Consider the following 16,013-nt stretch of genomic DNA (forward strand, 5'->3'; position numbering starts at 1 on the left):
TGCGTTGTAAGCTAATACACAAGGCTCTTTGTCCATCCATTCAAAGCCGGGCAGAAAATCTATGCAAGTTGGTCCAGTGAGACACATTAGCTGGACATATTAGTTGGTCCACAGAGGAACCCAACTTTATTTTCTACTATCATCCATTCTCATATATTTACACAGCCATTTTGATTCCAACCCTATCAACCAATGAATGAACAGAGCAGTTATTCACAACCTACGTGTCTCATATCTCGCCTTTGATAACTCCTGAACTAAAGCAGCTGTTTTTTCATCTGATGAATTATCTACCGTGGGTCTCAGTTCTCTAAAAGGCTAAACCCAGGTTGCGTGTGACCTTTTCCATTGACCACGCTGAACCTTTCGGATCAAAGCTGATCAATAAGAACAAAGCAACCCCTTTTTGCAGCGTATTAGATGTTGCGAGATGCATCTCCCAAAGGAAGCCGAAGTGGGTCGTTCGATCTAACGGCTCTTTTCTGTACCTCAAACGCCCGGGGGCTTTAAGTGTTGTTTTCTACGTGTGCTCTGTTCTTAGCAAGAAAAGCTTTACAGTCTGCGCTGTATGCGCTGCTTTTAAGACCATAAAAACATCTTCTGAAGGGTCTTGAGTGGAAACAATTAAACCCATCTCCGTCTTTGTGAATTTTGTGCTTTTCTTTAAGTAAATGAAAATTGATCGCGGTGGGCCGGTGTGCTAATTGAACACACACCACAACACTTGAAATTGTAATTAATTGAAGCAAGTAAACATTATTGGACAAATGAAGTCTGCCCATTATGTTCCATTTACCTGGAGGAAGTTCAATGGGACAGTAATTACATCACTGCCTGGCAATTTCCTGTGCAAGTCCGTATTTAATACGCAAGTACAGAAATTCATCAAGACAATCTGCTCGAGATATCAGATGCGTTATATTGCTCTGCGAAAAACTATTTCCCCAACCCGAAATCTTTTCATCTTTTGTATAAGAGGATGGATTTCTGATCTCTTGTTTTGTATTTAAATTCGACTTTTAGTGTAAAGTGGATGTACGAGGTAGATATTGACTGCTGTCTGAACACAAAAAAAATTGGCAGATCGGATTTAAAAAACAATGCGATTTATGTGCAGTGTGAACAAAGCATTGCTACGGCGCCGTACCTGTCGAGTTTCAGTCTCTGAGCCAGTAGTCTCCAGTCGGCTCCGTTGGGGCAGGGGGCGTCCAGACTGCTGCAGATCTTCTGTCGGATGAGGTAAGGGATCTGGAATGCGCTCGGACCAGCCAGGGCAGGGGTACAGTTGTCCATCAAAAGGAAATCTGAGTCTAGAGGTCTGATGTCCTGGATAGCAATACAATAAAATTCAATTTAATATATTGCTTTCACAATTTCACATTTAAATTCAATGTCACATTCAAATCCATATACATACCCACTGAACTACGTTTTGGCACACAGATACTTTTTAAACCATTTAAAGCTCAGCAAATCTGGATTAGAATTTAGATTCGATCAAATTCACATTTCAAATGTACTAATTTTCAAATGCATAGCACTTTTTCAATTTTCACAATTTCAAAGCAGTAGAAAACATACAAATGTCTTTATTTGTTAACGCATGAGGGCTCCATCACCTTTGAGATGTTAAAATCCAGGCTGAAGCTCTGTCCCTCTCCTTCCACCTGCCACACACACAGCGTGCAGGTGAGATCACAGGTGCTCAGGTTCTGTCTCTCCAGCGTGAAGGTGCAGTGTAGGGTCCTCTGAGAGCCACTCCAGATGTGATAGAACGGGATCTCCTACAAGACCAAACAAATGTCGCCCTGAATTATTATTGCTCATAAAGACGCACGAGCAGGTCCACATGGAATCTGCAATAACAACTCCGCAGAATGCTCCACAGATGTCCACTCAATTTGAATTCTCGTCTATACCTCACATACTCTACCCGGTTTAAATCTTAATGCTATATATAATGATATTCTAGAGAATAGCGTGTTTACATTTTTTTAGCAAAAGTTTGGGTAGGACCCTTTTCTACACAAAATGCAGAACAATATGGTATAGTATGATATTAATATTGATTAATTAATAATTGATTAATTAATATTAATAGCATTAATATTTGTTTTGATTAGATGGAATGGATAAACATGTTTATTAGAACAGGGCATCTCAATACTTTGGTCCATATAGTGTATAAATTGATTTATAGAAAGTATATATCTATTATTACATATAGATTTCTTTTTAGACAGAGTGACTAATTAGACAATTTTCAGCAACTGTTTGCATTTATTTTGCATAAAATGTTCATTCAATATCTGCACTTTAACATCATTTGCTGTCAATAAATTATATCATTGTAAATAAAGGTACATTATATCGTCCGTCCTAGTTTGTACATATTGGTTTTGGCATCAGTCATTCAATAAGCAACATCGATTGACCACTAATTCCTTCATTCAATTCTTCCACAGATGTTCCCCTTAACATAAATGCTTTTTTACTGTCAGCAAGTTTTACCTCATTTGCTATCATTCAATTGTATTACATACTGTACCTACTTTAAATGAGCCATCCAGTTTTGTAGATTTGGCATCTATCATTCAAAAAGCCATTAATCATTCTTATATTTTGTTGAATATGCCCAAAAGCCATCAATTAAATCAGGAATTCATTAAAACAAGATGTGTATTGGTCTTCTAAACATAATATGATTCAACTTACAGAAAAAAAACTATGTAAGTAGTTGCAATCGCTGCAATACCTGGACTACACAAAAGTTTCCTGAACTGGGCAAGAAGAGTAAAGTTGTGATAGAAAGCTTAGCATTTGGCATAAACGTTCACATAAAAAACCTCTTGTCATTCACAAGATAATAAACGACTTCCTTTTCATTAAAAGTTTTGCTCATGCAGACAATAGATCCCGCTGAATTTGACAATCACTGAGAAACGCACAAAAGCAAAGCCCAACACCTGATGATTTATGATGCTGCGGCTGCCGGTGCGAGTCGCTGAAAGCTCTTCCATACCTATTGTTGCCAACATTTTCAGTCCGGTAATACTTTCTTTGTCTTTGAAAACATCCTTAAAGGCTAATTGTTCTCCGTGATGATTTGGATTTCATTTATGAACATGCATAACTCAATAGATAGTATAGATATCATTTAATATCCGCAGTCTAGAAAAACAAGAACTGCATTAAAACAATAGATTTGCTCTATCAATCAAACACAACACTTTCAATATGAAAGTGTGATTAGGCTAATTATTTGGCTTTATAACACACGCACGGTGGTCTTCTCCCACATTGTCTTATTAATTGTGTGCAGCGGCACACAAATAACAAAGATAAGCACAGACCGCATTAGACAACACATCAATCACATGGCAATCAAACTGCACATCTAAAAAGGACTGCAGAATATGCAATACCTCGATTTGCTCTAATGGGGGAGCTGTTACACAGACTGAAAATGACTACAGGCAAAATAAGCAGACATAAAAACTAGAGGACGCTCAGGTGAAGAAAGATTTCCTCTATGCGCATTTGTGCTCCAACACCGTTGCCTGGCATCTTCAAATCCTCCGAGGAGCTCTTTATGCCAACATTCCTCCAGAATCCAAAAAAGCTCCCGGAGGCCTGGCACCCAGAAAGAGAAGAATGAGAGAAATCGGCTGCTGAAGCCTTGAGAATTTACATGTTGATCTATATTTTATCTCCTCCAGTGAGAAAGGGTCTTTAGATGGGCATAGTGGGTGAGGATAACATACGGGAAAGCTCTCGATTCTTCTTTTCTCAATAAGCTTTTAAGTGTTAGACAAGGCCGCACGTGTTATTAAGAGCAGACGTCCTGGGGTCCCTGCTCGCCAATTCAGTCTATAATGGGCTTCTTTAGCATCCCTGCACGTTCAGAAATAGTCTAATGAGGCGAAACCAAAGAAATTTCCAATTATAGCAATCTGGAGGAGCAGCCGGATCACACACCCTGCTAGAAACCCCGACAGAACATACAAGGCCTTAAATTTGCCCTCAAGAAACACAGCAATGAGCAAACACTCCTGTACAACACAGAGGACATTCATTTTCAAAAACACTTTAAACAAAGAGCAAAACAACAAACATTACTGTAGCAATATGTGAAAGGCAAGAAATTATAAGAGAGAATAAAGAAGAGATCTCGTTGAAATTAATTCCCAGAATTATTTTACAAGGTGACTTCGATGTATGGGTGTAAGAATATACGGGTATTGACAAAAAAATCTGAAATTAAAAATTGTAATTATATTACTGTATATAATAATTTAGCAAATTGTTGCAAACTCTCGCTCTCCATACACTCATATTTTGGTTTCACTGGCCAAAAAAAAGAAAACGCAAAATAAACCAAATTAAAGATGGATTTGACTAATACTATAATTTATTTATTTTAAAAAATTGGCCATGATAATCGTATAGTTAAAATCTAATATCGTGACACCCCTAGAGAGATTGTGTTATAGACTGTTACAACGGATGCATGGACCTGGCCCGAAGTTAACTTCAGTCTATGTTTGGTTATAATATAAAAATGTATTTTATATGTAATTTATATTAATATTTTATTGTATATTAATTGTATTACATTAAATTAAACTACTTAACAGCAGAGGTGGGTAGTAACGCGCTACATTTACTTCGTTACATTTACTTGAGTAACATTTTGGAAAATATGTACTTTTTAAGTAAAATTAAAAGTGTGTACTTTTACTCTTACTTGAGTAAATTTCTAATAGAAAATCTGTACTTTTACTTCGTTACATAACTTACATTGCGTGACGTTCCTTCGTTCCTTCATTTTAAAATATGCTTTTTAAAACGCGTTGTTTATTTCAAGGTTGTCTCTTTTTACGGGCATTCCCGAGTGATCGATTCTTTTGAGTCGATTCTTTTGAAAGCATTAATTGAACAATGGGCAAAACCATTTGAATAGGCTAATGAATCAGTTCAAATGATTTGTTCAGTTCGCAGCACGATCTGAATCATCTGAAGACGGATTACTCACTCCTCGTAGCGCGAAACTTAAGAACACGCAGAACACAAAGAGCATTGGATGAAGTGGATATTAATCTATATCTATACAATCAAAACTGCAAATGTGTCACATTGTTTGCCAGCAATGATAAATGCCCGCCATATGCGCGCACCCGCGCGACCTGTTCGTCAGACACAGCAAAAAGCGCGTTACCTGTCAGACACAGAGACGTGGGCTTGCAGAAATATACATTTGAAGAACAGAAGGAAGAAAACTTGTTGATGGGCGTGTGGTTCACTGTTTACTGTTTGTTTACAAGTAAGAGCGTTTCACAACACACACGTGACACAACACGAGAAAACATGAGCTTTGTTCAAAAATGTGTATTTCATTTAAGAGAGCACTGCAGATGTTCTAGATCATCTTAGGAAATGCTCTGAGTTTAGTTCATGCTTTAGTTTGACATGGTCTATTATTCTAAATAAGTTGTGTAAACTACATTGACATCAGTCCTAGATGAAATGTACAGAAATGCTCGTCTCTTCTGTGTTTGTCTATTCTTTAGCCTCTCTAGTATATTGCAAAGATATCTGTTTATGATAATTAAGAATATTGATTAAAATGTAATATTAAAATATTGGCGTTAATATAAATTTTATGTAGTAGGCCTATATAATCAGATACAAAGTAACTAAGTAACTAGCTACTTGAGTAGTTTTTTCATTGCATACTTTTTTACTTTTACTCAAGTAATTTTTAAAATAGTGACTTTTACTTTTACTTGAGTAAAGATTTTGGCTACTCTACCCACCTCTGCTTAACAGTTATTGGTTCCTTGCAAAGGTCTACCGGATGTTAAGTTTGGGCCACATAATGTTTATACAAGAACCCACCTGATAGCCGGCGAGTAGTTTGCTCCTCCAGTGCGCCTGGGGCATGTCGTGGATGGAGAGGCGCAGGTTGTGGTAGCTGTCTTTGAAGAGCAGGACGTGAGGCTCGTCGATCAATCGCCCCCCCAGCTGTCTCTCCATCTGCATCACTTCCTGCAGAGCAATGCAGAACAGCACAGTGGGTCAGTGCACGGCATCCCAGTTTCCCCTTACGTTCCCATAATGTCATTTCAAGGTCACACCTATTGCATTTATGCAGAAATAAAGTCAATACTGCATCCAAGGGTGTTGCGGCAATGAAGAACCAGGCCAAACCATTACTCAAGCGCTCACTGTTTGTGCATTAAAGATCTGCTTAATTTCATTTCTGCGCCCGTGCCAGGAGAAATTTGTACTCGCACGTCTGATGTTTTCGTCTCAGTGGGGTTGGTGCGGCAAAGCCATTTGTTGCCATCAGAATGGCCATCTGGAATTAGGTAATAATATCCGGGCGCATCCTGCCTGATCTATCAATTCATTTTCGGGGCACATTTCTCACGTTAAAGGAGCCGAGGTCTCGGAAACACTCCCATCAAAGACCCAGGCTCGAGCAGATAGGAACCGCATCCCGAACAGTGTGATGAATTAGATGACGAGACCTTGCCAATGAGGACGACCATCTCTCACAGCTTCCTAACAAAACATCAGCACAAAGTTAAAAAACAAAGGAAAAGGAAACGGGTCGCTTCCAAGAAACAAGGTGCAGTGTGTATAATGGAAGCTAGTTGAACAGACAAGAAATGGATGAGAGGAGGATGCTGGGAATAATAATTACCATATGTTTGGTTCTATTCCGTGTGAATGTGGATGCACATGGGTTGTGTTCGAGAACGCCTCTAATTGAGATGGAGAATGGCCGTGATTTTTATCTGCACATGGATGATTCAATTTTCTGCACTCTTTACCAGGTTTCGACAGGCACGATTTAAATCAAAACGGCATGAAACCTGTTAATTATCCACTGCAATGCTGTGCATGTAACATGTCATTTGCTGTGAGATTAAGCTTTGCCTGGTTTTAAAGGAATAGATGATCCAAATATGAAAATTCTATCATAATTTACTCACTCTAATGACTTAATATTTTGAGCTTTTCTAGCTATTTATATTAGAGATGCACCGATATATCAGCCAATAATCAGTATCGGTCAATAAGAGAATGTGAAGCTGACGTCACGCCCTATGTTGCATGTTGCAGTGGCGCCGCCATCTTGGGAGGATCATACTCCGCTGCTATTAAAGTTTTTGATATGTACCGTTACTTGTTTTGTTTGATATATGGAGAAATCGAAAGTGAAAGAACCAGGGGCTTTTCCTGAACGACTCTGCGTAATGCTATTGAAGTTTTTAACACAGCAAGACCAACCTACCATACTTATATTTCCTTATCAAACAAGAAAAACAAAACACTGCTTTTAACACACTAGCAGCCATCCTCTCAAGATGGCGCAACATTCAACGTGATGTGACATCGTTTACCAAGCTCTATAGAAGCAATTTTTTACACTATCAGCTAGGGCTGTCGCGATTATTAAATAATCGTCTCATCGCGATTGTTTGACCTCATCGCGATGGTTTCAGATCATCGCAATTATTGCACATCTCTATAGAAGACACTAGGGGGAGCTGTAGTGTATCTGCATATTGCATATTTTAGTGTGTATATTGTTACTAAAGCATGGTTATACTTGTAAAATGTACCACCACAACACGATCACTTAAAAAAAAAACTAAAACACATACAAATTACCTGCAGTACAATTTAATATTATTTAAGCAAATCTCAGTGTGAAAACCAGTGTACCAAAATCATTAACACATAAGTAAACTTTTATTGTAGTCTTGCAAGTGAGAAAAAAACAGACTAGAAGCTTTTCTATGACTGATAGCATTTTAATGGTGGCTTCAATTCACTCCTGATCAATTTACTTAATTTACAAGTATTTGGTGGTTGTATTATTGACAGGTAAAAGCCTAAACCTTAAATATATGATGACCCAATTTTTTCCGATGTATTTCCAAGAAAAAAACATAGTCTTGTATTCAGAACAATATGGTCGTTTCAACCGCTGAATCAAAAATGTATGAGAATTAAATGTCAAAGCTCAAAAACAGACAATTAATCGTCATAATCGCCAAAGCCCTAAAACAGACAATTAATCGTCATAATCGCAATGATTTATTAGACAATTAATCGTCAATCAAATTTCATAATCGTGACAGCCCTACTATCAGCCAATAGTTTGAAAACAGCCAATGATCAGGGCTGATATATCCTGTCAATCAAAAGAGGACAGGAAAATGCAATGAATGTGTGCTCTGTATGTAGAAAATGTTAAGAAACGTGACCAGTGTGATGTTCAATATTAATAACAATCTTTATAATCTGTATCGGCAGCTATCACTTTGAATAATCGGCTATTGGTATCGGTGGAAAAATGGTACATCTCAAATTTATATATCATTTATTTTGTGACTAGATGTCATATGTGTTTCGGAATATTCAAAAGATGCCCCCATATTTAATCTATATGTGTCCATGAAAAAACAACATATAGATTGCTAAATAAATTCAAAAATAAAAATCTGGAGTCATTTGGATTGGATGTACATAACATCAGTGACATGAGGGTGAGTAAATTGTCAGAGGTATTTTCATACTTTCTGGAAAAAACATTTAACCATTTGAAATGCCAGGGCTGCAAAGTCGAGCCATAATCTCTCTCTATTAGCAAAGATACACTGTATAATTGACATTGATCGTAAAACAGCCAACCAGGTTAGAGGTCAGAGTTTATCTCACGAGTCAGTAGGTTACATGTCAGTCAATGGCGTAGGGCACTCAAATCCAAAGAGTAATAAAATCTCTCAATGTCTGTTGGACAGACAAAAGAGACTTTATTTGGCCACAAAGCACCTCATTTTACGTTCATCTCTTAAACGCAATGACTCTTCGGGCGGAAATTAGCATTGCAAATTGCCGCTTGCGGACTTTGATCCGTATTCTGACCTATCAGCAGATCTAGCAGCCTGGTAATGGGAGACACAGAAGAGCTTGCCAATTATCCCATTATGAGTAACTAAGAGAATGAATACCAATGCAGAAGCCTGTCCACCCAAAGTATATTAACAGGGCCAGCTCAAAATGAGGAGCACAAACATGTCAGTCTTGGCCCGACGCTACTGCACGCCAGCCAAGAATTGAGCTTGCAATTTGTGTGTTTGCTTTCAACATATGTCACAGTCTGAGAGAATATTGCCCTTGTTTACACCCCATTGTCTTATTAAATTGTCATGGAAGTTGAGGAGATTTACAATCTAAATATTACAAATATCATGTCATAAGAAAGAAAAATGACAGGTGAGATCTCTTTATAATCTCAATTATTTCTTCTAGACAACGAGATTAAAAGGAAAGAAAATGGAAACGTTTGCTTAAGTCTCCTGCGTCCTTGATATTTCTTCTAAAAAAAATCTTACAAATGTCTTCTTTAGAGTTTCAAAAGAGATCTCAACAATGTCACAAACTGAACTCAGATTTGTCAAGTCTGTGAAAAGTCAATATGATTGTAAAAGCATGTAGTGAAGCATTCACTAACACATAGCTAATGAACAGCAGCTACGCTAATTATTCTCTTTCTGCCCTCGGCCCAGATGAACGTCATATGCCCATCCACAACTAGAGATTACACCAGCTACATCGGAAAATCCCGTGCCATCCTCCTGCGAGAGCCTGCGGACTGACTGACCATCCAGCTCCATCCAAGGCAATTCCATCACCACCCAAGAAAAAGGCGACCATCTGGCCGGCCCAGCTCAGACAATTCCATCCCCAACCGAGAGCAAAGACGGACTACCTGTCACATAAATGCTAAATTTACAATACTTGGTATTTAATGCTAAACTTACATCACATGACAGCAGTTTGAAGTTATGGCTGCACTCAGTGACTTTGATTGGAGGTTGCTGGGTGGGTGTTTGTAGGGAGTGGGGGGGCTTGCTGGTTGTGGTTCGGGGCGTTTCATTTGTTGGGACTGTGTGGGTCTGGTCTGGTTGGTCTTGTTTTGTGGTCGATGTCGGACAACAGAGGAATAAAGTTAATTATGCCATTACTATTTTTCCCTGGTTGTTCCTCTGTTGTCTGTCGTTGATCGCGGAATGGGACCTGGTTGGACCTGCACGGTTTCGGCGGGTGGGGCTTCCTGGGTTGCGGGTGGGCTCTCCCTGTTCTTCGTGGACGTTGCTCGGTGGCTTTGGTCGGGGTCACTGAGTGCAGCTATGACACGTCAGAGGAGATCTGGCCCTCCCGGCTGAGCCTGGTTTCTCCCGAGGTTTTTTTTTCTCCATTATTCATCATTGGAGTTTGGGTTCCTCGCCACAGCAGTGCAGTGTTGGCTTGCTCACCGGGAGACTGCATTTATTTATTTATTCATTTATTTATTAGATATTATTTATTATAATGATCTTGCTTGGTCTATAAACACCATGCACTGTGCTGTGTTTGACCTTTCTGTGTTTTTCTTATTTGCTCCTGTAAAGCTGCTTTGGAACAATGCACATTGTGAAAAGCGCTATATAAATAAAATTGAATTGAATTAAAAATCTCAAAACGAACAATTAAATTGAGCCAAATCCAGATTATTTTACATCTACAATCTACATTCATTTTACACCTCTATACTATTAATGCATTTTATTCTAATTTCTTTAAAGCAATTTTGAGAGAAACATCGGAGACTAAATGAAACACAACTCCATAAAATCTCCCAAACTATGAAAGAGCAACCTATGAGAAATACATTTTCTCTAACAAATGTAAAACAAAAGAAATACTCTTGGTACCAAAGTAAAACCTTGGAAATAACTTCTAATCACACTAAAAAAACAGCTATAGCACTAAATGTGGTTCTTGGCTCGTAATCATAGGGGAACCACTTTTAGTGCTATATAGAACCATATCTTGGTGCTTCAGTGGTTCTTCAGCGGTTCTTTGGGATGACTGAGGTGCTATATAGAACCACTGAAGAACCATACAGGGGCTTAACAGGTTCTTTATACGGAAACGGTGCTATATAGCATCTCGGTCACCCCAAAGAACCTCTGAAGAACCACTGAAGCACTAAGATATGGTGCTATATAGCGCTAAAAGTGGTTCCCCTCTGATTACATAAAAACACTAGGAATAATTCTTCTATTTTTGAAAGTGACTGAAAAGAAATCTAGGACAGAGACCACCCTCTGACTTTTTCTTCCTTAGTGGAAAACCAAGAGTAAAATGAATGAACAAAATAATAAAAAAATGAAGTAAAGACAGCGGCATCTTAACATTGTTGTCTTGAGGTCAGAATTGTGGTAAGCTTTAGAGAGACAGATAACAGGATTATGGGAAGGCTGGCCATAGTCCTCCAGAGCCCCCAAACCCTTCATCCCCTCGAAGGCCAAGACAGCTCCCACGGCACTCTGAGCCCGAGCTCTGACGGACCGCCGCTGCACTCCATATGGGAATACATGAGACTCTTATATACTTTATCTCGCCTTGCCGTCTTTGACAGAAGGAGGTTAGATGCTCTGCCACCACAACTCTTCCAAAATCACACGAGAAAAACATTTAAAAGCAATTCAGACAAAAGGGCAATGCTGTCGTAAAGTTCACGCTGACCTAAACCTGCATTAAGATAAAACGCTAATTCAATTCTCAAAGGATTCAGGGTATACAGAGATCACAAATTCAGCCTTTCTAGACATTTTAAAACCTCCTTTCCTGCATTTGTTTAGAAAAAACTACATTTGTATGTCTCTGAAGAGCGAATGGCTTAGCGGTTATTTGGATGTATTAGTCTGTGGTGCTCGAAAGGGGAGTGCAAGTCTATATTCACGTCATGATGCTACGGTGTTCTGGGTGGTTGCTAGGGTGTTGTTTCCAAGGTGATTCTGTTGCTAAGTGGTCGTTGGTGTTCTAATTGGTTACCTACTGGTCAAAAAAGCCAATCCACCAAGACCCCTCTTCAATGTGTTTTTACTTGAGTTTTATTAATGTTTTGAATAAGTTTATTTATTCATGTTAATTTTAGTTCATTTGTAGAAATTCATTTACATTTTTTATTTTATTTTACAATATATTTTTACAATTTTGTGCTTTTATAATGTTATTATTTTTTATATCTTTTAAATATTGCTATTTAGATAGAATTAGTTTTATTTTAGCTCATTTTTAGTTTTAGTCTATTGTCTCTTTATTTCTAGTTAATAAATTCCAGTGCCTTAAACTTTCAGTTTTCAGTTTATTGCTAAAGTAACATTATATTTTTTCATTTGTAACACAAGTAAACATGTTTACATTTACAAATAATATGTAGGGATGCATTTTATTTAGTTTTAATTAACAATTATGACTCATCTGACTTTTTGAGAGCACACTTTGCCACTACAAGATTTTAGGCATCATCACAGAGCTTTTTAAATAAAAACCCATTAAAAATAACAGAGTGCGTCTATCAATTTTGTTCCCACTTGCTCGCCAGTAATAAGCTACAAAAAACAACCATCATGCCATATTAAATTAAAATGAGCAGGCTATAAATGAACAACCACCGAGACACGTTTGTTAAACCAGCTAAACGAAGGATAAAGCTTTGATTTTAATGACACTACAGATCCATAGTAATATATTTTTCAGTCTGTAGCAACTTAATCCAGCACATACAGTAAAGATATGATAGACTAACAAAGTGACTGACATTGACTAATTTCCGCCTGGCGTCTTCCGTGACTTCTCAGCCGTGAGAAAACAGATCTTGCGCTTTCCGTTGACGAGCGAGTGGGGAAAGTCAGAAAATAGTTCTGAATGATGAAGGCGAACAGTTCGCAGATGTAAATCATGCAGACATATGTCTGTGAGTTTTCTCCAGCTGGTGATGGGGTTATTTTCCTCTCTCCTTCTCTCTCTCCCACCCAACACCTTCACTGTCTCCACCCTTTTCCTCCTCTCTCTGACTGAAAACATGAGCAATGTGCAGGCACACGTTTACCTTCATCTCTGTTGGCTGATATTAAAGATACACATCTCACCTCTGTTGGCTCTATTAAAAACTCATTTCTGATAAAGACTATCATTCGCTACGATTTCAGCACCTGTTATCAACAGATAAAGACCTTTCAGCCCCTGCACTAAGAATAAAACACAGATATCTGATCTGTCCACAGATGTAATATATTCCCAGAGAAACAGCAGCTAACTGTCGAAGAATCAGATCACACCTTTAAACAGATGAACACAGAGTTAAATGTTTGAGGTGGTGTGATACACATCTAACAAACCAAATCTAACATTACATTACGCAAAACATTTTCATTTGTTTGTACACATTCACGGCACACATCTAAACACGTATTACAGTCTGTTTTATTGATAAAATAAGCAAATTCAGTCTAATGGGTCTCTTTCCCACCACGGTAAACCAAAGGTCCAATATATGCTGACACTAAATTGAGCTGTCAATAAATATCGACTATTAGCCATAAACCATTCCCACAACTAAAATATGATGAACATGTCGATAATATTCTGTAACACTACAGCACAATATCTGACAAAACTTGAAATGGTCAGACCGCTGTATTCATTTGACTTATTACGTATTATTAATTTATTTTACTTACTGTATTACTTATTACACAGCACAATATCTGACAAAATTTGAACTAGTCAGACCGCTGTATTTATTTGACTTATTTCGTATTATTTTACTTATTACTTATTATTTCGAGAATGTATAATTTTTAAAGTCCAAGCGAAATAAAAAATTACAATTCCTATTTTTTCATGTAATATTGCAGCGTTTATTGTAACTACCTTATCAGTGTGAGTCATTCTCTTTTTAAAATTCATATGCCCTCATAATCTTCAGTTAAAATATGAAAATGCACTTCCGCCCTCGAGTGACTATCCATCTCAAATGACGTTTGTTAGACGGCTTGGGCGGAGCATCCGTTAACTCCTCCCCTTCAACTGTCAGTCTGCTGCCAGCTCCATTTCAAAATGCAAAATGACTGTTTTTATACATCCAATCAATTCGCAATTAAAAAAAACCAAGCAACGGCCACTATTTTTCTCATTCAAAATTCCGTTTCACTCAAAAATGCGTCAGAATACGGAAGTAAAAACGATCAAAACTTCCAGTTCACAGGGACTTTAAACATACTGTAGTAATGTTAGATTTGCAATGGCTTGGCATTGACATCTTATTTACAACCTATTTTAATATTGGTTAAACCAATTTTTTTATAATATATAAATTGTATTTGCTGACAACATTCTTAAAAAGGATGGGTTATTTTTGGGTCAAAAAGGGACAAACCCAGCCGTTGGGTTAAATTAACACAAAATATTATATTTGACCCAACAATGTGTTAAAACAACCCAGCATAGGTTAATTTACAACCCAGTGATTGGGTTCGTGACAGCATTTTTTAATGATTATAAAGGCTTTGTTTTGATTTTTTGGTCCATTAGATGCCATGATGAGGACAACTGTTTAGTCAAACATCACGTCCGCAATCAACGCCACGAGGTACAGCACCACGACAACACCATTTCTGTTTCTCTTGGGCAAGTGAGAAAGCATGCACACGGATGCAAATTATCCTGCGATATTACACAAAAGGTCAAATATGAGAACTCTCTCTCTCTCTCACTCTCCTTCTAACCATCTCTCTTTGGTTTCTAGCGCAGTCAGCAGACAGAAAACACCAGCTGTAGCTCCACAGACATTTGGCTGCTGTGTTGAAATGTCTGTAGGAAGAGGAGAATATGGCACAGCTCGCGATTAAATGGGAACAACATTTGGAAAGAAGCACCAAAGGTCATCGTTCATCCATCTCTGAAACAAGAGGATATTTTATAATACGCTCCTGGGTGATGAGCTGGATGAACCGGAGACATTCTTCTGCTGGTGCACAGGAAACACGTGGATGTTGTTGTGCTATAATCTGTATCTTCACGCTCTTTCTGCTGGACGCTGATGCCGTCAACCGTGCTTTGTTGAAAGGGCAAACGTTTTAGTGAGATCAAATTAATAACACTGGAAAGGTCAGAGCTGTGGATCAGAGGTTAACATATAAGCTCCAACACGCTGAACTTTGGCAGGTGGATTTAAATTTGCGTCATCTGCAATGTTGCCTGATGGCCATTTCCAGCCGCATCTCAATGTTTTTCTTCGCATGAAAAATGTCACTCCTAAGGACAGGATTATCATAGAGACTAGGAATTTTATATATATGCCAATGAAGAGATCAAAGGCTGTGTCTCTATCAGGTCCTGTAACACACAAAGAGTGTCCAACTACAGTGTAAGCAGCAGTGGAGGCAGCTCCACTGAAATGGACCGCTGTACATTAAATATTTATCCAATTGGTCCCATAAGACTCACAAACATATTGAGAGCATCTCTGTTGAAATGTCACAGACTCCCAAATGTCATCCTCATGATCAAAGACAATAGCTTTGTTTTTAATGTGCTTTAATTGGGAGATGAAAGATGGCTGGTTTTCTTTAGCTATCAGTCCCAAGCCAAACTGTTGACAGATAGAAATGTCTGTAATGCTTTACAGCAAGGTGTCATTTGTTAAAATTAGTTAAGAACAAATACTTAAAATGAACTAACAATTAAACAATATTACAACAACTGCATGTTCATTTCTAACATTTAACTGTGCCTGTTACATTAGTTAAGGCACAATGAACTAACATGAATGAACAATGAATATAAATGTTTAAATTAATGTACGAGACCTTATTGTAAACTGCTACCGAAATGTCCAATGTCTACACAGCACAACACTTGAGATAAGTCGATAAGTTGTTTTGTTTTGCACGTCTCCAGTATAGAAAAGTTGTTGCCCAAAAAGAGGAATGAAAACTAAAACACCATTTAAAATTCAAGGGTTTTCTCCATTGGCAGCCCATTACTGTGCTTTAAACTAATGTAGCACCACTGTGTGCGTGTGTGTGATTGAAGCCCGGCGGCGATCATAATGCAATTAATATTCACAGAAGACGATAGTGGAGAGACATTAAAAAAGT

General features: G+C 38.0%; 1 protein-coding gene across 6 annotated transcripts in view; it reads right to left on the reverse strand.

The window, feature by feature from the left end:
- The window catches only part of unc5a (unc-5 netrin receptor A), a 168,723-nt gene that overhangs the window by 4,976 nt on the left and 147,734 nt on the right, over positions 1 to 16,013 (reverse strand). For all 6 annotated transcript variants that reach the window (XM_057349912.1, XM_057349915.1, XM_057349914.1 and 3 more), the window contains 3 exons: positions 5,899 to 6,048; positions 1,620 to 1,784; positions 1,148 to 1,326 (listed from right to left, as the gene is read on the reverse strand). In XM_057349912.1, coding sequence (XP_057205895.1) covers positions 1,148 to 1,326; positions 1,620 to 1,784; positions 5,899 to 6,048 — 494 coding nt within the window. The remainder of the gene's footprint in view (positions 1 to 1,147; positions 1,327 to 1,619; positions 1,785 to 5,898; positions 6,049 to 16,013) is intronic.

The sequence above is a fragment of the Triplophysa rosa genome, linkage group LG13 (assembly GCF_024868665.1).
Source record: "Triplophysa rosa linkage group LG13, Trosa_1v2, whole genome shotgun sequence".
In the NCBI taxonomy this organism is placed as follows: domain Eukaryota; kingdom Metazoa; phylum Chordata; class Actinopteri; order Cypriniformes; family Nemacheilidae; genus Triplophysa; species Triplophysa rosa.